The 22,202-nt window shown below is 43.9% G+C and overlaps 1 protein-coding gene across 1 annotated transcript in view; it reads left to right on the top strand.

The window, feature by feature from the left end:
• The first annotated feature begins 197 nt into the window (after positions 1 to 197).
• c2cd2 (C2 calcium dependent domain containing 2) overlaps positions 198 to 22,202 on the top strand; it is a 36,400-nt gene continuing 14,395 nt past the window's right edge. The window contains exons 1-6 of the mRNA XM_083649757.1: positions 198 to 983; positions 1,809 to 1,904; positions 4,364 to 4,474; positions 8,954 to 9,055; positions 10,661 to 10,777; positions 14,479 to 14,587. Of these exons, the coding sequence (XP_083505883.1) occupies positions 702 to 983; positions 1,809 to 1,904; positions 4,364 to 4,474; positions 8,954 to 9,055; positions 10,661 to 10,777; positions 14,479 to 14,587 (817 nt within the window). The 5' untranslated portion in view covers positions 198 to 701. The remainder of the gene's footprint in view (positions 984 to 1,808; positions 1,905 to 4,363; positions 4,475 to 8,953; positions 9,056 to 10,660; positions 10,778 to 14,478; positions 14,588 to 22,202) is intronic.

Raw genomic sequence — 22,202 nt, 5'->3', positions numbered from 1 at the left:
AAACTCATTTTAGAATTTTGGAGCTAACTTCGCATTCCGTTCCCGCACGTCAACAAACGCTTGGACATGTCGCTATGCATTCTGGGATTTACAGTTTGTGCCACATATCAGTTTCTAAACGGCAACTTTACCCACCGAGCCGCGAGCTGAGTCCAGAGAGGCAGAGGCTTGTGAGTCTTCGCTTTGAAGATGATTTATAGTGTGGATATTCTCAGGCGGAATTTAACCATGGACAACGGAAATAATCCATTCTGAAAAACTTAGACGGCTCCATAACAATTGCAGGATAGCGAACCGTAGCATAGGTTAGCTAGGCTAACCATACTCGAGTCAGTTATAAACAGAGAGTCTGCTAGCCTGCAGGATTATTTGACTCCAGAGATTGCTATCGGCTATTTGACAAGGTCCTGACTCTCCCTAATCAGTTGGCATAATCTGGGACGGTGAAGTGGCTTGTAGAAGCTACTGTGAAGTAACGTGAACGTTACTGCAACATGGGCAACAATGAGCATAACTTATTTTGGGGATTGAATTCTTGGCAGTCATGTCGCTAAATCGAGGAGCACAGTGGTCGAGGAAGATTGTTTTCACGGACTTTGCCGTTCACTGACCAAATAACTTCAAGGTTTCGAGGATGTCCCGTCAATTCTCATAGAAGTGTTAGTGTGTTTAGCTTCAGGCATCGTCGTCATTTGCTAAGGATGTCTGACTTAGAAAGTTCCAGTTCATATTTTGGATTGGGAGACCCGCAGTGGCTTTGCATGGTCACACTGTTCATCGCATCCGTGGTTACGCTACTACTGTACCTCGTACAGTATTTCCAACCAGGGGGTCTAGGAAGTCAGCAGAGACCAGCTGAGGACACTGCGGCGAAGGAGGAAGCGGACGCTCTGCTGGGATGGGCGCTGTCACTGAAAAGCTGGAAAAGTCAATGGAGAGCAGCTTGGTGCAGGGCTCTGAATGACCAATCAAGGAAGTCGGGGGTAAGTCTTGGGGGTGGGAATCATCGAAATCCCCACGATACGAGATTATTGCGATTTTTAAAATATTGCTATTTATTACGTTTTTTTCCACCAACTGCAAATTATGGGGAAAAAACTTTCAACTGTCAACATGTGTTTTATCTAATGAGATAGTTTCAACTAGTCTGTTCATCTCACTCCAATCATTTTATTGCAGCAAAATGGGATTATTGTCAAGCAGACTGACTGACCAACACTGTGATAAAAACCTGTCGTAAATGTTGCATGATGCACTTGACAATTGATATAATCAAAGATTGAGATACTTGGCATTCGTGTGGTCCACATCACTCTAGTATGCTATGTAACACTTCAGGCATGTATTGTCAACCAATACAAAACCAGGACTGGGGTAACATATGGTAACACATCTACTCATATATGTTCATCGACAGGTTTTCTTTTGCAGGCTGTCCAAAAGACCAAGTCACCTTCAATTAAATCTTGGCCAACCTCTTGACTGACATATGACACAAGTTTAATGGTTGACACTGTTCTTCTCACAGTACTTTGGCCTCTCTTTAAATGCATTGCTAACAACACAGATTATACACCTTGCAACACCCCTGCATCTACTAGCTTTTATTATTCCGCAATGATCAAGTCAGAACAGCTGCTTTGATGCTGCCAATTTCAGACAAAGTTTCATGCTTTCTAGGCCTGATCATTGCTCGTTTATTGGCAACGACTTCCTACACGTCACACACTGCCTTGCCCCTGAGTGCTGCGATAGATGTTTGCTGTTGCTTTAAATTACATGTTTTTTGACTTGTCATCCCCCTGCAGGGTCCTGCTCTGTTGACATTTGAAGAGAATGGTCTTCAGGCATCAGAGCTGGTGGTCAGCCAAGTCTGCAGCTTCCAGAAGTCTGCTGGGCACAAGGTAGGTACACTACTGTATGCATGATAGAGTTTCTTTGTTTGTATTACTGTAGTTACCTATACAGATTTAACTGGGTTACTTCATTTAAAAACAGCATTTTTGTGGCTTTTTGTGTTGTTTTCTTTCCTCTGATCCTATTTCTCCCGGAAGAATTCATGATCAATTGTGCCATTGTTGAGCACCCGTGCCACATCCTCCTCCTCCTCCAACTACATAACAGAAAAAGTGAGCATTTGTTTCCCTGTGACAGCTCGGGCCTTCATTTCATCCGTTTCATAATAGCACATGCGTATAGATTTCTCATTTCCTTGTTTATATCCTCTATTGACCTAGCAGCCTGTCCTCAAATCAATCTACCCTCCTCTCATTCACTGCAGACGGGTTTGCTCAACAACTTTGAACAGTCTGCACTGCAGTGGCCACTGTCTGAGTCTTACCAACGTTGGTACTTGAGTTGCAGGGCGCACTTGGGTCATCTCACTAGAGGCAATGCGGTATCTGGAGATTTATTTAAGCATTTGATCAAGTTCTGCACATGCCCCTTGCAAAAAAATTCGCAAGACACAAGAAACTATCAATGACTGTGTCTTTGAATCATGAAGTGGTGTCTTTCTGTGCTCTGTTGCAGAGCCCGACCCATACTGGATTTTTGAGGCCGATACCGATGTTAGGGAGTAAAACAATTCCGATATCGATATATCGGCCAATATTCTTCTATTATATATACACATTATATTGCTTTTTTTTTTGCAATGATCCCTCAAATATCAAACACTTGACATGACTTGAGATATGTAATGTAGCCAGGATATTTTACAGCTTATCAATAAACTTTGTTGTCCAAAATGACATCAATGCAATGAAATGGTAAACTTCACTGGGAATTTAATAATTGTAATTAGAAATGGAAACGCACAAATAGAACAAATATAAAATATAACTTGAGTTATGAAAAAAATCTAATCTACAGAACATGCTAAACTTACTTGAAAAAAAACTTTTTAACTTGAAAAAATACAAAATATCGGTGGACCGATATATCGGTCGGGCTCTACTCTGTTGATATGCCTGAAAAAGTCAGTATCATCCTTATTTTTTCATCCGTTTTTTGGGGGGGATAAATCGTGCAAATGCAGAGCTAATGGACCCCCGAACCCCACCAAGTGAGTTCATACAAGGACAGATTGGATGTTGTGCTGGTAGCCTGGTTGGCTTTGCTTTCAGTGCAAGCTCAGCATTTTCATTGTGACAGAGTCCGTGATGTGGACCAAGATCCCAGGTGCTCTGTTGTTTAATGCGGTGAGTTTAATGAACAGAGGCTTATCCTCGCATATGCAGACTGTGAGTGTGTGTTTGTGTGTGTGTGTTTGTGTGTGTGTGTGTGTGTGTGTGTGTGTGTGTGTGTGTGTTTGTGTGTGTGTGTTTGTGAGTGTTTGTGTGTGTGTGTGTGTTTGTGTGTGTGTGTGTGTGTGTGTGTGTGTGTGTGTGTGTTTGTGTGTGTGTGTGTGTGTTTGTGTGTGTGTTTGTGTGTGTGTGTGTGTGTGTGTGTGTGTGTGTGTGTGTGTGTGTGTGTGTGTGTGTGTGTGTGTGTGTGTGTGTGTGTGTGTGTGTGTGTGTGTGTGTTGTGTTCTAAGAAGCTTACATAGCTGTCCAGCTCAGCACTAAGGAGGACCAGGCAGGCAGGAATGCGCACCAGCACCTATTTTTATGTTCAGATTTCCCCTTACTCACAGTGAACTGATAGCACACACACACACACACACACACACACACACACACACACACACACACACACACACACACACACACACACACACACACACACACACACGCATTATTGGTTGGGAGCGCACATTAATGAGTTGAAGAAGACGTTACTCTCCAGCAGAAGATCATGTGTTTCAAATGAAAGAAGACAGTAGCGCTGCCTTGCAGATGCCTTCCTTTGGCATGTAGGCGATTTACTGTATACTTGTGCAATATGATTGTGTAAGTAAACTAATAGAAATGTTGAGTTTTCCCAACTCTGTGTGAAGGGGTTTCACGATGGAAATATTTTGTCAGTGAATCAGCGTTGCAGGAAAAGTTCATGTTGTAAAAGTACAATCGATAATCCAATCGAATTGGTTTCAGCCCATTTGAGCCACTGGTTCCTTGCATAGACAAGAGCTCTGCACACAGTTTGCAGCAGTGCTGCAAATCCATTTTGGGTTCAGTCAGTGTGGTCCTCCTGGTGATAGACTTTCACACATGGATGAACACACAACACCTTATGGTTCACTGCATACAAAATGGTACAAACACATGTGAGTTGGGTGAGAAAAATGCATCCACCTCCTTTTTAACTGGAGCATTGTCAGTAGCTCAGCCTGAATCTAATGCATCCTTGTGAGTGTTTGGTCTTTCCTACAGGCTGCTCGCTGTAAGGTGGTTATGTGAGTGTTTGGTCTTTCCTACAGGCTGCTCGCTGTAAGGTGGTTGGGGAAAAGCTGCAGTTCTCTGTCGATGCAGCCACATCCACACCAGAACCCTGTAAATATACAGTCAGGATAGCTTCCCTGGAGCTGCAGGTAAAGCCCTTTACAGTTCCAGCACATCTGTTAAAGTCATGAACTTCATAATAACAATAAAAGGAGCAATAGTGTTCATTTGTACATTGCTGGAGTCTCCACAATACTAAGAAGTCAGAACACTAGGTTTGTTGTATCCCGTGAAAGGCATCTTGGTTGGTTTTGAATAGGTTTGATTGGACATGACGCGCTGCCCGGGATTGGCTCACCGCTCGCAGGAAAATTAGATGAAATGGTTTGAGGTATCTTTCTGTGCTGGGCAAATGTCCCGAAGACCTCATTTAAATCACTGTCAGGCTCATTCCCGGGAACGCTCGTCCCACTTCCTCTGAATTCTCCTTTCTCATGGGCACAACTGATGCTCATGAAGGGCCGGAATGATGACACAGCCCCCCGGAAAATTGCAGTGGTTTACCTGATTGATTGATTGATTGATTGATTGATTTATACTCCTCCAAAAAGTTCAGAAACGTTATTTCGGTCAATTATTTCTCCCCTTTAATAATACCAATTGGTATTGTATTTTATATAGTTGAAAAGCCTGATTAGTCACCTTTACAACAAAGTACAACTTGTAAGGATCGTGCATTCATGGAATGAGCAACACAGCTGTGGGTAGCGCCCCCAAAAAATGTGCCAAAATCCCCTGCAATATTGTTCTGTTGGTATTCACTCTTGTTTTGAGCTTCAAGTGCTGGCAGGTGTGTGCCAGTCACAGGTGTGTGCCAGTCACAGGTGTGTGTCAGTCACAGGTGTGTGTCAGTCACAGGTGTGTGCCAGTCACAGGTGTGTGCCAGTCACAGGTGTGTGCCAGTCACAGGTGTGTGCCAGTCACAGGTGTGTGTCAGTCACAGGTGTGTGCCAGTCACAGGTGTGTGCCAGTCACAGGTGTGTGCCAGTCACAGGTGTGTGCCAGTCACTCATTGGCACCTAATTGACAGCACTTGTGTGTATGGCTGCTGCAACTTTGTTGAGTTTGTGTGTGCTCCAAGCATCAACATGCCACGTTTGTCCCTTCAGGATAAGGCCCGTGCAATAGGGTAACTAGAAGCTGGTGTTCTGGTACGCAGAGTGGCAGCATTATTTGGTGTCAGCCCTGGTACCATTTCCAGACTTAGCACCAAGTTCTGTGAGACTGGTGAAGTCAAAGACAGGCCTCCCAGGAAGACAACAGGAATGGGATGCCATCCCACAGCAAATTGTGGCTAGGTTGGTGACCAGCATGAGGAGGAGGTGCCAAGCTGTTGTGGCTGCGTATGGATCTTCCACACGCTACTGAGGTCCCTGACAGTGTCAAATGAATAAAGTGTAAAAATGGCCAATATGTGTTGTTTTTTCCTTATTACTGTGGGAGAGTGCAATCATCCAATCCACCAAGCAACTCAAAACAAGAGTGAATACCAACAGAAGAATATTGCAGGGGATTTTGGCACATTTTCTGGGGGCGCTACCCACACGGTTAGCTGTGTTGCTCATTCCATGAATGCATGATCCTTACAAGTTGTACTTCATTGTAAAGGTGACTAATCCGGCTTTCCAAGGATATAAAATACAATACCAATTGATATTAGTAAAGGGGAGAAATAATCGACTGAAATAACGTTTCCGAACTTTTTTTGAAGAGTTTATTTATCTATTTATTTATCTATTCATCGGTTTGTTTATTTATTTATCATGAAAGTGGAATGCAATGTCGATGTGTCGATATGTTGTGGGTAGTGCAATAGACTACTTGCACAACTCCACTACTTCCTGAAGTGAGTAGGGCATCTTGGTTTCCTGTCCTACACAATTGGATGAACTGATTAATGTCAGGTGTGCCTGATCACTGTTGTTGTGACTGCAGCAGTCAGACACACCTGACATTAATCAGTTCATCCAATAGTGTAGGACAGGAAACCAAGATGCCCTACTAATTTCAGGAAGTAGTGGAGTTGTGCAAGTAGTTTATTAGGCTCTGGTAAGCTTTGCTCTTGTTTGAAGGTTTTGTGTTAAGTCGTCACTGATACAGTATTTATGCAAGTTAACCCAATTGAAAAAAAGGCTATTTTTAAACCAATAAGGTGCTTGTTACTTACAACTGTGCGCCTGATCTTCCCTGTGCCATAAATACGACCTCAGTGAGACGCTAGAAGGCTCAAGTCCGGATTAGAGTTGGGGATGTTTTTTGTTGTTGTTTGTTTTGTTGTTGTCGGGGATCCATACATGGAGCCCTCCTGTCTACCCCCCGCCCTCTCTGTCCTGTCTACCCCCCGCCCTCTCTGTTTAGGCTTGGTCTGGAAATGTCTCCGTCCATCCACTAAAGCATTTGTTAAACGCCTTTGACTCCCATCCAAAGCTAGAATGCTCCTGGCTTATGTTCTGGATGACTGCAGGGGACATGTGGAGCGGAAGCCCAAGCCATTGATTTGGAGTGAAGAATAACACACAGACAGTTACATTATTAGTGCTCGCTGCTCAGTGTAATTTATCATTAAACACTTATGTCACTAACTGTACTGTACTCCACGGCCTATTGCGTGCAATGCAGGGGAAACCCACGTGACATTCTTGCTCCATACGTAATGCTCTTCTATGAAAAGCCTGTTCCGGCAGAGCAAACACGCTGTTGTATTTACATAGCTTTTAGTATGATGAAGCAACACTCTATTTCCTTGCTGTTAGCCCTTCAGCCATTTTGCTTGTAGGGTGTTATGAAGGTGATAGCGTAGCTTGTTGACCATTTATTTATAATTTCTTCAGTTAATGTACTGTGGCGAGAGAAATGAGTGGGAGGAAGACGACGATTCTTTATGAGAAAAAAAGATTGGATTTGTTTCCAAACAAATGACACTATTATATTTATCAAGTATCCTACTGTTTAAAACTGTTTGTGTTACTGATCCAGCCTCTCCGTGATATTGTGCCACCGGATCCATCTAGGCATTCTCCATTGCTATCTGATGAGGCCTTTGTTTGGCATCACAGAGGCGGCCGTACATTCACACTGGAATCCAGGCATGCTGGGACAGGATGGTCCAGTCTGTTCTCTGTATCTCTCTCTCTCTCTGTGTGTCTTTCTTACTCGCACTCTCTCTCTCTCTCACTCTCTCTTTCTCTCTGTCTCTTACTCTCAATTTCTATTTGAATCAGCTTTACCGGCATGACAACGATTCATTCTTATGTTGCCAAAGTTGATCATAAACAAACGTTAGAAAAAATCGATGTATTCATTTATTTGCATACAAAATTCCAAAGAATAACTGTAAACAAATGCATCCTGAAGTTATACTTTACTTTATACGAGGAATCGGCGTGACGTCGCGACCCCACAAAATCCCCCGGAAGCGCGGCTGTTAACTAGTACGAGTTGTGCCAAACAAACGTTCATGTCTCAAAAACTATACGTCACATCGCTTATATTTTTGACATTCTGAGTGAGAGCAGAAGTGGCTCAAGAGTCTGATGTATATATGCATGTCATGTTAAAGTTGTGTGAACCATCACAGTTTTTAAAATGTAAACAACATAGCCGCGGCTAGAGTGAGACATTCAAGGCAGCTCCATAAGGTGCCGTTTTCCCCTGGAAATGCGGTTTGTTTACCAAAATGCTGCTCGGCTGATTCAAGATTCAAGATTTTTATTGTCACTCCATGGTACAAGTATCACGTGTGAAATTCTTGTGCTGTGGACTCCGTTTACAACATAGTACAAATGTAGGGCATATGAGTGCAAAAACAACAAGAGACACAACAAGCAATAAGGCAGTATAGTGATAAGACAAGTCAGAGACAGTGGCATATTCACTGCACATAGGTGCACATGTCCTGTGCATACTTTAGCCGTGCTTAAACATTTTAAATTCGGCGTATTTGACATATAGGTGCAAATAGCATATTCCTTATTAAACATACAATTATCCCTAGTATCCTGAGTTTGACCTGACTTCAGTCAGAAAATTCACGAGTAATTCACCGAGGTGTACAGAGTCTACCCGCATGCGTGGCAGAGCTCAGTCCACAGACTGATTTCAGTCAAACGTTAATACCGTTACAAACAGTCCTGTGGAGGTGACATTTTAATCATTGATAAATGATTAATATGTGGGCGCATTTTGTGAGTCATCCCACCAACGGTTACTCCACCCTACACAAGCACACGTTGATTTCTTTCCACAGTGGGACCAAAAGCCCACAGGAATACAGTTGTTTTAGCAGTTGTATTAGTTACCTTTGGCTGCCAGTATAGTCCTGGGCGTTTAGCGCTGTTTATTTAATTGAAAATACATTCCGAAACTGATTTATGATACGTTGATATGTTAAGAATAAATAGTGATGCTGCTGTAGACGGCCATGTGACCAACCCATTTTCAGTCAAAAATCTAAAATAAAATTTCAAATTGCCATCAAATGTCAAGGGATGCCAGTGAGACTGACTAGCCCTGCCTACAATCACTGTGGCACCCTAAGGCATCATGATCTTCTCTCTGTTGTTCCCCAGCTTGACCTACAGATGCAAGAAGCTGACAGTATGGTCAAGCTCAACTGGGGAGTGTCCCACCTGGAGACATGGGACCTGCAGCTCACACCCACCTTCCCCCAGGTAATGTGGTGGACAGGACTCGGACCATGGAATGCAACCAAAACAATAAGAAACTGACAATGGCAATCATCTTTAATGAGCTGAATATGAGTCTAGTCTACAATAATCTTTCTGAATTTAAATTTATTTTCTTAGATTGTCATGTTAAAAAAGGGGATAGGTGAGGAGTCCAAACAAAGGATTCAAGGTTCAATAGTCTAATATCAATATCAGTGACAGTGGTGCCCAACCTGGGGTATGTGTACCACTAATGGCCCAATTCCACCGCAGGTAGTAGCGCGGTCCCGCTCCGCTCGACTCGATAAATGGTCTCATTCCACCGGTAAAAACCGGCCCAGCCCGGTTTGATTTGGGGCTGAGTCGTGCTACTTTTCGTTCCTGCCTCGTCGGGGTTCTATTCTGCGAACCTGGGTTCATACGGTGACGTGAAAACATTGTAGACGACTGATTGGTCAGGCAGAATCGTGTTTACTCTGTCTACTGACTGCAATGCTGGCGGCTGCATACCAGTTTAGTGGGCTTACCTTCTCTTCTGTTATGTATATTTCCATCAGTCTTTTGTGTTGCTGCCTTCGCCTCCGGTGAAATAAAATCGTGGCGGGTGTTCAATTAGAAAAAAGTTTGCTGCTCAGGGAGTCAGGAAGCTCTGTAGCTGAGTGCAGGCTGCAGCGCTCCGCTAGGCTGCAGCGGGTGTTTGGTGAAGCCGCGGTCTTGCCTGGTGTCAGAGGCCGCGGGGTACAGGCTTCATTCACTCTGTTGCGCCTCTCCCGTCCCCGCACAGCGCAGCGCATGCCTGTGAGTTTGACTAACTACAAAGTGATATCCATTCTCCTGGCCGCTTGTCACATTTGCCCATGTACACTGTAGGTCATTTAGAGGCACCAGTATTTCATAAACAGTTTAAAAGTTCTGTGGATGGATTTAATTGTAACGTTATGTTATAGCCTACTTCGGCTATAAGCGAAGGACAGATATGCGGTCGCTATGACGACCAGCTGTGGGCGGGGGTGGGTGGGGGCAGATGATCCGCGGTGGAAGCAAAACGTCCATCGGGCTGAAACGATTAGAGCCGACTGGTGACGAGCTGTGCAGGGCAGTAAAATGTGGTGGAAATGAGCCATAAGGGTACGTGACAGTATTACAGGGGGTACTTGTTGAGAGAAAGGGAAAAATGGAAAAAGTTTACGAATAAATCATGAAAATAAATGAAAGGATAAAACAGATCTGCCCAGGAGGCACTAATTGCAACCATTTCCATCAATTTCTTATTTTGTAATGCTATATTATTCTAAAGGTGGGTTTTCATTCATTCATTGCATCGCAAAACACCATAGTCTGATAATCCACTATTGCCTGTGAATGGCCCAGTATCATTAAAAGCAATGTGATGATGTGAAGATTTTACAATACTCTTTACTCTTATTTTAGTTAAGATCTCCAAGGGTACGAATGTCAAACATGAAAGAATTTCTTCTGAATGGATTGTGAAAATCAAATCAAAGTCAAAGTGAGGTAGAGAATATAATCCATGTCTGTCAATTAATCATTCTTCTGCTTTTTGCAGTGTGTCATTTGACTCATGTGACTCATGTGACTCTCTGTCAGGACAAGGCCAGAGGCTCCAGCGTAGCAGCAGTAAAGGAGATGCTGAAGCAGCTGATGTGTGCGGCGCGGCCCTCTCTGCTGCTGAGCTGCAGGCCTGCTCAGCCCTCAGAGGTCAAGGTGAAGCATGACATCTTCAGAGCTGCCACACTGCAGTGCAAGGCAAACGCAGCACAGTGTTATGACGTCTTCAGAGCTGCCACACTGCAGTGCAAGGCAAACGCAGCACAGTGTTATGACGTCTTCAGAGCTGCCACACTGCAGTCCAAGGCAAATGCAGCACAGTGTTATGACGTCTTCAGAGCTGCCACACTGCAGTCCAAGGCAAACGCAGCACAGTGTTATGACGTCTTCAGAGCTGCCACACTGCAGTGCAAGGCAAACGCAGCACAGTGTTATGACGTCTTCAGAGCTGCCACACTGCAGTGCAAGGCAAACGCAGCACAGTGTTATGACGTCTTCAGAGCTGCCACACTGCAGTGCAAGGCAAACGCAGCACAGTGTTATGACGTCTTCAGAGCTGCCACACTGCAGTGCAAGGCAAACGCAGCACAGTGTTATGACGTCTTCAGAGCTGCCACACTGCAGTGCAAGGCAAACGCAGCACAGTGTTATGACGTCTTCAGAGCTGCCACACTGCAGTGCAAGGCAAACGCAGCACAGTGTTATGATGTCTTCAGAGCTGCCACACTGCAGTGCAAGGCAAACGCAGCACAGTGTTATGATGTCTTCAGAGCTGCCACACTGCAGTGCAAGGCAAACGCAGCACAGTGTTATGATGTCTTCAGAGCTGCCACACTGCAGTGCAAGGCAAACGCAGCACAGTGTTATGACGTCTTCAGAGCTGCCACACTGCAGTGCAAGGCAAACGCAGCACAGTGTTACACCGGGATTCCACTGAGTGCATTTGCATTGTGTTGCGGCTGTGCTCCGGTTTTGCTCCATGCTCCGTGCTCCGCCAACACTAACCGGCTGCGTGCAGAGCATGTCACGGCTCCGCCCCGCCAGACAGCTGGAGTGACGAGACCGACAGGTTCTCGCGGTGAAATCAATTTGTATGTGGGATAAATACAACAACAAACAGGCAGAAGATCATTGTTCCCAACTGTATTATTTTGTGGTTTTCCACTTCAATGATGAACTTTTCCTCATCCGTGTTTGTTTGTCCTCTTGATCTTGAGTGCTGTAAGCACCTCTGACCTGTTGACTCCAGGCCTGGCTCCGCCCAACTTGCTGCGGCTTTGCTCCGACATCCGTGAAAAATAGAAGCCTTGCGTATCTGCTTCGGAGAGCTCCGGATCGTCGGAGCTGGGACGGAGTAGACACGCAACGCAGTGGAGTTGGTGGAAGTTGACACATTGATTAGAGTGGAAACGTATCGGCTCCGAAGCCGTACCTGAGCGCAGACGGACCGAACCCGGACTCAGTGGAATTTGGGCATTATGACATCTTCAGAGCTGCCACACTACAGTGCAAGGCAAACGCAGCACAGTGTTATGACGTCTTCAGAGCTGCCACACTGCAGTGCAAGGCAAACGCAGCACAGTGTTATGATGTCTTCAGAGCTGCCACACTACAGTGCAAGGCAAACGCAGCACAGTGTTATGACGTCTTCAGAGCTTCCACACTGCAGTGCAAGGCAAACGCAGCACAGTGTTATGACGTCTTCAGAGCTGCCACACTGCAGTGCAAGGCAAACGCAGCACAGTGTTATGACGTCTTCAGAGCTGCCACACTGCAGTGCAAGGCAAACGCAGCACAGTGTTATGATGTCTTCAGATCTCCCACACTACAGTGCAAGGCAAACGCAGCGCAGTGTTATGACGTCTTCAGAGCATCCACACTACAGTGCAAGGCAAACGCAGCACAGTGTTATGACGTCTTCAGAGCTGCCACACTGCAGTGCAAGGCAAACGCAGCACAGTGTTATGACGTCTTCAGAGCTTCCACACTGCAGTGCAAGGCAAACGCAGCACAGTGTTATGATGTCTTCAGAGCTGCCACACTACAGTGCAAGGCAAACGCAGCACAGTGTTATGACGTCTTCAGAGCATCCGCACTACAGTGCAAGGCAAATGCAGCACAGTGTTATGACGTCTTCAGAGCTGCCACACTGCAGTGCAAGGCAAATGCAGCACAGTGTTATGACGTCTTCAGAGCTGCCACACTGCAGTGCAAGGCAAACGCAGCACAGTGTTATGACGTCTTCAGAGCTGCCACACTACAGTGCAAGGCAAACGCAGCACAGTGTTATGACGTCTTCAGAGCTTCCACACTGCAGTGCAAGGCAAATGCAGCACAGTGTTATGACGTCTTCAGAGCTGCCACACTGCAGTGCAAGGCAAATGCAGCACAGTGTTATGACGTCTTCAGAGCTGCCACACTGCAGTGCAAGGCAAACGCAGCACAGTGTTATGACGTCTTCAGAGCTGCCACACTGCAGTGCAAGGCAAACGCAGCACAGTGTTATGATGTCTTCAGAGCTGCCACACTACAGTGCAAGGCAAACGCAGCACAGTGTTATGACGTCTTCAGAGCTTCCACACTGCAGTGCAAGGCAAACGCAGCACAGTGTTATGATGTCTTCAGAGCTTCCACACTGCAGTGCAAGGCAAACGCAGCACAGTGTTATGATGTCTTCAGAGCTTCCACACTGCAGTGCAAGGCAAACGCAGCACAGTGTTATGATGTCTTCAGAGCTTCCACACTGCAGTGCAAGGCAAACGCAGCACAGTGTTATGACGTCTTCAGAGCTGCCACACTACAGTGCAAGGCAAACGCAGCACAGTGTTATGACGTCTTCAGAGCTTCCACACTCGAGGTGCAAGGCAAATGCAGCACAGTGTTATGATATCTTCAGAGCTGCCACAAGGCAAACGAGGTGCAAGGCAAACGCAGCGCAGTGTTATGACGTCTTCAGTAGGGGTGTCAAAATTAATCGTTTAATCCAGGGGTTCCCAAACTTAAGAATGCCGCGGCCCACTTTGAAATCTGAAAATTTTCCTGGGCCCACCCAACCCTTTAATCACAACTGATCAACACACGAGACTAATACCTAAAATACACTACAAGAGTTTCCCTGAGTTGGGCTCAGTCTGTCTTTGTTGACTCTAGTCTGCAGTTGTTGTGGGCAGTTGTGCCAATTAGCAGCAAAATCTGTTAGTGTATTATGGGTACAGATTTATAATCGTCAAGTGTAAACTGCCTCCCGACTCCAGTCAGAGCCAGTCGGAGCCACAACGATTATATCAAACATGTTTGAATTTCTCTTGTAGTGTAAACTGGTTCAACGACCCAACTCAACTCAACTCACATGCATGTGGAATCCCATCAATATCCAATGGAAAACTACGAGGCAATGAGCCAAAAGCAGTCAAATAGCTAGTCTTCATACAATAGATATTTCTGACACCAAGGCACACGTGAATGAGGGAAGCAGACGCTTTGCCGGTTGCTCACGGTTAAGTCAGAAAGAATAAAACCTAAACGTCCCATTACGAATTTCAAAATAAAAGTATACCATTGCAACCGTTTTGTGTGTGTGATCCAAAATACCGCAAGTACCAAAGAGGAAATAAAGAACACATTTGCATAGACATTTGCCACAACATTACGTTAATTTAAAATAGGTTTCTATTAGAAACCTATTTCTATTAGAAACCTATCGTCTTCGAACTTGAAAGACGCAAGTTTGCTGGGCGCACAGTCGGGTAGTTTATTTTGATCTGTGATTCCAGTCGTGTCATGTATTTCAGCCGCTGGGAATATTGCAGTCATTAGATCAACATTGTTTTTTTTGCTCCCTATGGTTTCTCTAACAGGAAGCCCGCAACAAAGTGGTGTCCCCCCCAAAACCCCCCCGTGCCCACGACTGGAAGCTGCTGGTGAAGAACTTCCGCGTGACATTCAATCAGGAGGAGAATGCTGCAGGTTGGACATTTCAATTCTTCTTCATTGTGAGACAGTCAGATTCATTCCCCAGTGAGAACATCCGAGGCATCAAACTGGGGTCTTTCCCTTGTTTATTTGCCTTCCTTTAAGTAAAGAGCACAATGATACTGTGAGGTTGATCGATGAGATTTGCTGTGGACTAGCAGCCAAAGCCAAGGCTGTCGAAGTGGAAGGTCCGTCTTTTAAGATCCATGATAATAGAGAGGCAAAGTGAGCGTCACTTCCTGCTTCAGCACTGTACCAGAGATTTTCTTCAGCAATTTATTTTCCCATAGACATTTCGTAAAAAGGTTATAAAAAATAGTTTTACTCAGTCAAACCAAACGGTTCTTTAAACCCAATTTTTTTATTTATGTTTTGGTCCGAGTGAAATGTTATGCGATCTCTCCTGTTTCTATATATATCTCTACCATTTGGTTTGAACAAGTAAAACTATATAAGCATTTTATGAAATGTCTATGGGAAAATAAATGGCGGATGAAAATCTCTGGTACAGTGCTGAAACAGGAGGTGACGTTCCACTTTGGCTCTCTATGCTGTATTCATTAACTCATTGAGTGCCAAGGACGAGTATGTTCGTCAATTCAGATACTAACGTAGAGTGCCAAGGACGAGTATGTTCGTCAATTGCGTTTTTTGACGGTGGGACGTGGATCAAAGCCTCAGGCATCTCCTGTACAAATATTGTAGCTATTGAAGGTGTATAACCTATTTTACGGACTCATTAGGTGGCGACAGTGCTCTCCAGATTAGAGGAAGGTCAGGAAAACAGCAGGAAAAAGCCCCGTGATGAAAGAGAAACCGCTCATGCTGCAGCCAGAGCCATATAGATTGCTCTGTCTGGAGCTGACGTTGGCTGCGAACAGCAGTCAATCCGCGCCCACAACTGAGGCCCTCTGCCTCTGTCTGTCTGTCTGCATAGTTTCTCCACACGATTAGCCGCCAGAAAAGCAGCACCCGACGCTGAAGGGCCAAACCATTCTCAGCAGTCCGGTTTGGCTTTTCCGTGTCGCGCTGGGAGCCGGCGCACAAAAATGGAGCGCTCCGAAAATAGACTGGGTGCGTGTTAGGCTGTGTGTTAGTGTGGGGAGGAGTTTGCAGCTGAGGGGGGGAGAGGGGGGTGGGGCATGCAGGGCACCACACAACTACACCACGTCACTACATCAGAAAATATTAGGGATGGGCATCGAATTTCGAATTTTCGAATAATCGTTATTATCAAGGTCGACTTTTATTATTGAAATTCGAAATTCGAAATTCGAAAAAAAAATATATATATATACCGTAAATTCCGGACTATAAGGCGCACCGGTGTATAAGCCGCACCTGCAGAGTTGACTGTTTTTTACATATATAAGCCGCACCGGTCTATAAGCCGCGGGTGTTTTGATGTTTAATTACCATATGTAAGGGTTCGTGCACAGAGGGGATTGTCGGAAAAGAGATGGCTGTTTGGGGAAGCTCCCATTTATTAACATTTCAACAAAACAAGTTGCATATTTGCATAACGTATTCAAGTGTTACCATTTAGTGCAATAGTAGCTACAGAACATGTACTGTGCTGTGTAAATTTAGGGGTCCTTGGCATGAAAAAGGTTGAAAACCACTGATCTACATTATAGCCTACAGTAGTACCATAACAAAAAACAAAGCTTACAGCGCTTGACGAGGCAATATCAATGGCTAAATTAAATGTGTTTTTTTTCAAGTGCAAAATAAAGTGCCTGTAACACGACAGTAAGCGCGTAAGCCTAAAGTTGCAGTAACACGGCTGCTTAAAATATACGGTAATCAGCCTACCAGAAAAGTCATTAATCCTCGTCTTCATCTTTTAGGCTAAGGTGCAGTACACGGCTGTAACCAGAAAAGTCAAGTCATTAATCCTCATCTTCGTCTTCTTCCTGCGTACTAAAACCACCAAAGTCCTCATCTTCAGTGTCGGAAACGAACAGGCTCAGGGTGGCTTCGTCAGCCACTCTCCTCTCTCCTTCGTTGTCGCACTCAAAACCAACGAACTCCTCTTCGTCACTGTCGGAATCGAACAGCCTCTGAAGGCCCTCAGCTGGCGGCGTCCTCCTTCATCACGCAGCAGTCCAGCCTTTCGGAACCCGTTGGTGATCGTGGATGTTTTGACACTCCTCCACGCTGTCAGGATCCACTGGCAAACTTGAGCCTTCAGTCGGATCTGAACGGCACCTCGGCCGTCTGCTCTCTGTGTCAACACCCTGATGCCAAGGTTACGTGCTCGATTTCCTTCTTTCCTTCTTCTTCTCGCCGCCATCGTCGTAACACAGCCAGTTCTCCATCTTTTGAAGCATGATGTTAGATTACAACGAGCTAGTTGTGTGGCTTAGCCTTCCAAAATGTTGCTGTTAGTTTTTTAGAATGTAATACATAGAATTGGGAATGTTACATTCAATTTCATTCAGACTGTCTTTCAGGCTCAATCGCTGCCTTTTTCCCCCCGGAGCGAGGGAGGAGGGAGGGTGTTTTACCGTAGTGGCTGAGAGAGCGTAGGCACAGTGCTCCAATCAGGTCGCGAGGCACATTTTTTGCAACATCATCCAATCAGGGTCTCGCTCTCGTAATGTCTGTCTTGCTCTCGTTCTGCCTCATACCAACATCCATAGATTTTGGAGGTTCCCGAGTGGCCGTTTGCTGAAAAAATCCATAGATAAGCCGCACCGTTATATAAGCCGCAGGGGCCAAAAAAGGCCAAAAAACGGGAAAAAAGCCGCGGCTTATAGTCCGGAATTTACGGTATATATATTTTTTTAGTGAAATGTTGCATTGTCTCCCCTGATTCTAAGTATAGTCAAATCGCTTGGTTTGAGCAAGTAAAACAATTTTTATAAGCATTTTAAGCAAGGTTTATGGAAAAATGAATGGCGGATGAAATCCCATGAAGAGGGAGAGGGGGTGACTTTGGCACCCCTTTGGCACTCAGACCTGAGCCTACTAAATATTTAATGAACCACTCATGATTGTCAAAACTGTTTTTTATTTTCGAAAATGTCAATGTCATGTAACATGTTCTTTACTTCAGTGGTGCAATGCTTGTTTGAGCTAAAAATCCACAGCAGAAGCTTTTTATATTAATTAATAAAGCCGTAGACTTAGAATCAGGGGAGACAATGCAACATTTCACTCACAAAAAAAAAAAAAAAAAAAATTTACATTTTTTTTTTTTTTTCGAATTTCGAATTAAATTCGAATTTGGCCAGCGAATTTCGAATAGTGTTTTTGCTAGAAATGCCCATCCCTAGAAAATATTATCTTCAGAGTCAGTGAATGTGCTTGAAATGCTTCATTTCACAAAAGGTGGAATATCTCTTTCCTATCTCTATAGCTTCTAATTTGAAACGCATGTTTTTGCTCAAAACAACCTATCTTCTCCGGCTCATAACTAAAGAACGGAAAATGGTATCAATAAACTTTTTTTTGCTGATGATACAATAGAGTCAACTCGTTCTTTGTGCGTGTTCGGTGTTTACATAGTAATATCACACAATATTCTGTGGGCCTCGAGAAATCACTGAAAACGCTCTGAAACTCTGGCACTGGGAGCGTCCGTTCTCCAAAAGTGGCTGGCACTCAATGAGTTAAGACCGGACAGTATGGAGCCAGATCAGTCTCTTATAGAATGAACTCTCGCAGGGTTTTTCACGAATGCACATGCTTTGTTTCGCAGTTGTATTTCGGACTCACTAATGCACACGATCTGTTTTACAAATGCACATTCTTTGGTTCGCAGTTGTATTTCGGACTCACTAATGCACACAATCTGTTTCGCAAATGCACACACTCTGGTTCACAAATATAATTTTTATGCAAACTTGTAATATAAATTCGGAAATGCACACGCTCTGCTTCACAAATATTATTTTGAGGCACACTTGTAATATAAATTCACAGATCATGCGAATTGCTGAATGTGCATTTACAAACCGTTACAAACTGCTTCTCATTTGTGAACCTCTTTCTACATTTGTGAGAGAAATCTGTGTGGTGAATTTTGAGACTCCCCTGACGTCGCAGGTCAACGAACGTCACCATTGGCTGATAAAGCTGTCAATCAAATGTATGATTCTGTTAGACAGATTCACACCTGATTGGCTGAAAGCAAACACACCTGATTGGCTGATGAATCTTTATCAGCCAATGGTGACGGATCAGAGATCATGTTCGCCAACCACAGTTGGAAACGAAAGTGAAGAGGGGGACTTCCATTCTTTCAGAATGAGTTTTTTTTGGCAACAGTTGTCCCCAATGTCAGAGACTGTTGCACAGCTGTAGGAAAGGCCAGAGAGGTCTCCGAGCAGCCGAAGATGGTGAGTTCTGCCTCCGGCTGAAGGGTTATTTTGTAGGCCTTAGGCGGCGTTCACACACAACGCACTTTTTTCAGTAAGAACGCTATGAAAATATATAGAGTGGAGCACACCCAAAAAGTTTGAAGAGGTGCAGACTAATGTAAAGTCAAAGTAACATAAAGAAAAGAAGTCGCACACTCAAAATCTCCTCTGCTGTGTTTTAATGGTTACACCAACATGTTTCGGCGAAAGTGCCTTCGTCAGGGTGCAGTAAGAACGCTATGGAAATTGAGAGCGCTTCCATTGTGCACAAAACACAGCGCACGTAGCGTTTCTTTTGTGCTTCATTTTGTTTTCCCCTGCAGTCGTGTGCAGTACAGATTAGGACACAACGAACACACGGACGGTAGCCAGCTGGTTTTGTCTGTTTCATGTTGTTCACTGTCAACATGAAAGCCAGATTATTGCCAATTCTAGCAGCAGCGGAGGTTGAGGATCCCTCTGGGAGAAGAAAAGGTAGGATGAGTGAAAAGACGAGCAGCAGCGCGCTTTTCCTCCAAATGTTCAACTTTTTTCATCTTAAAAACGCCCAGAGCAACATAAATGTAGGAGTTAAAGATTACACTCATTACTCAGCATCACATCGGGTGCATTCTAGACTAGATTTCTTTTTGATGAATACTGGAGATAGATATAGGGTGATGGACTGCTCAATAGGAACAGCGGATATATCCGATCACAATATAATTTATCTGACTATACATTTGAATGATAAGCAAAGAAATGGACTTTGGAGATTGAACGTTAGCATTCTAAACAATGAAAACGTGGTGACGCAGATCCGAGAAGAAATCATTGATTGTATAAAGGTTAATGACAATGGTCAAGTGAATCCAGTCCTGGTATGGGATACGGTCAAAGCAGTAATGAGAGGGAAACTAATATCAAAAACGGCATATTTGAACAAGCTCAGGAAATTAAGATATGAGGAGCTACAGAGAAATTTGAGAGAATTAGAGAGCCGACGTCCAATAGAGGGAGATGAAGCATTGGTTGAGCAGTTAAAAGGAGTAAGGAAGCAAATAGAAGATATGGGGAAGGATGAAATAGAGAAGAAATTGAGATTCACAAAACAGACATTCTATGAAGCAGGGCCGAAGGCAACTAAAATCTTAGCGAAACGCCTCAAAAATCAACAAATTAGGAATTCAATACATAAAATTAGGGACCCCTCGGGAAATAAACTTACCTATGAGCCAGAAAAGATTCAGAAAATCTTCAAAGAATACTATGAAAACTTATACTCGCAACCTGAGTTGGAAAATGAAGATAGCATTAGACAATTTCTACTAAAATTAGACCTCCCGTCCATAGGTGAGATACAAAATGAAACTTTGACCGATCCCATAACAAGAGAAGAACTGGACTCTGCAATTGGGAGGCTGAAAGCCAACAAAAGCCCGGGGAGCGATGGCTTTCCAAATGAGTGGTATAAAATCTTTAAAGAGGAACTCGCTTCGGTCCTGCTGAACTCCTTTAACTGGACACTGGACAAAGCTGAGGCTCCCCCATCATGGAAAGAGGCTGTGATCTCGGTCCTACCAAAGGATGGGAAGAATAAAGAGTATTGTGAGTCCTATCGCCCTATATCTATATTGAATGTTGATTATAAACTGTTTACATCTATAATGACTAAGAGAATGGAAGCTATTTTACCAGATTTGATACATGAAGATCAGACAGGGTTTATAAAAGGTAGACAAACGCAAGATAACATCAGACGTACTCTTCATATCATTGAACAGGTGGACAAGCAACATCTAAATGCACCCCTGGTGAGTCTCGATGCAGAAAAAGCATTTGATCGGGTCAGTTGGTCTTTTCTGTTTAGAGTACTAGAAAGGTTGGGATTCAACGATCAATTCATAAGATGCATACAAGCTTTATACGACAACCCGACCGCTAGAATAAAGATCAATGGCCATCTGACGGATAGATTCAAACTGTTCAGAGGGACTCGCCAGGGTTGTTGCGCTAGCCCCGCCCTCTTCGCGATTTTCATAGAGCCGCTGGCTCAAGTTATTAGAGAAAGTAGAGAGGTGAGGGGCGTCACTGTAGCAAAAGAGGAACATAGAATAGGTCTGTTTGCAGACGACATTATTGTTTTCCTACAAAATCCAAACTCAACATTTCCCAAGCTTATGTCAATTCTAGATGAATATGGTAAGATGTCAGGTTATAAACTAAACATTACAAAGACTCAGGTTTTGGCATTTAACTTTTCACCCAGTACAGCAATCAGGTTAAAATACAAATTGAAATGGGAGGCAGATTCAATTAAGTACCTTGGGGTGCTAATTACCCATGACAAGAACAAAATTTATGAGTCAAATTATAATATTATTAATAATAAGTTAAAGAAGGATTGGTTAAAATGGTCTACGCTGATTATGGATTTTAGTTCTAGAATAGAGGTGATCAAAATGAACGTGTTGCCGAGGCTGTTATACCTCTTTCTATCATTACCGGTTAAGATCCCAGACTCTCAGTTCATATCGTGGGATAAACAGATATCACGATTTATATGGGCAGGTGCCAGGCCCAGGGTGAAATTCAAGACACTCCAGATTGGAAAAGAGAGAGGAGGCCTGGCATTACCAAACATCAGGGAATATTATTATGCTGCTCAACTGAGATATGTTGTCTGCTGGTGCTCTCCGACCTACCGGGCTAGATGGAAAGATATTGAGATGAGTCTGGAGCAAGTTCAACCTCAGACATTACTAGGGGGAAAGGTACGTGCAATTTTAAAGGGAGATAACAACATTCTAGAAAACTCATTAATAATTTGGAAAGAAGTGGTTAAAAAATATAACTTAGCAAAAGATAGTAAACTATTGATCTGGCCAGCCCAGTCCCCCAGCTTCAGACCTGGAGAATTGGACAATACCTTTGCAAGGTGGAAGGAAACGGGTGTGACAGCCATGTGCACACTATTGGAGGGTCACTTTTTTAAGTCTTTCGAGAAGTGTAAAACCGAATTTGATCTAGAAAACTGGGACTTACTCAGATATCTTCAGTTAAGACACTTCTTCGATACAGAAATTAAGAAACAAATCTCAGATGAAGGAAATGAAGTGATTGAAGTATTTTTGGGAGCATATAGTCAAACCCCAGCTAAAACTGTCTCTAGATTATATAGAAGTTTGCATAACCGTAATGGGAATAATTCACTGTATGTTAAATCGAAATGGGAGCTAGAACTGGGAATTAATCTGTCAGAG

The sequence above is a fragment of the Poromitra crassiceps genome (assembly GCF_964638095.1).
Source record: "Poromitra crassiceps genome assembly, chromosome: 1".
Lineage (NCBI taxonomy): Eukaryota > Metazoa > Chordata > Actinopteri > Beryciformes > Melamphaidae > Poromitra > Poromitra crassiceps.
The sequence above is the reverse complement of the archived record's forward strand: the minus strand, read 5'-3'. Positions and strand labels throughout refer to the sequence as shown.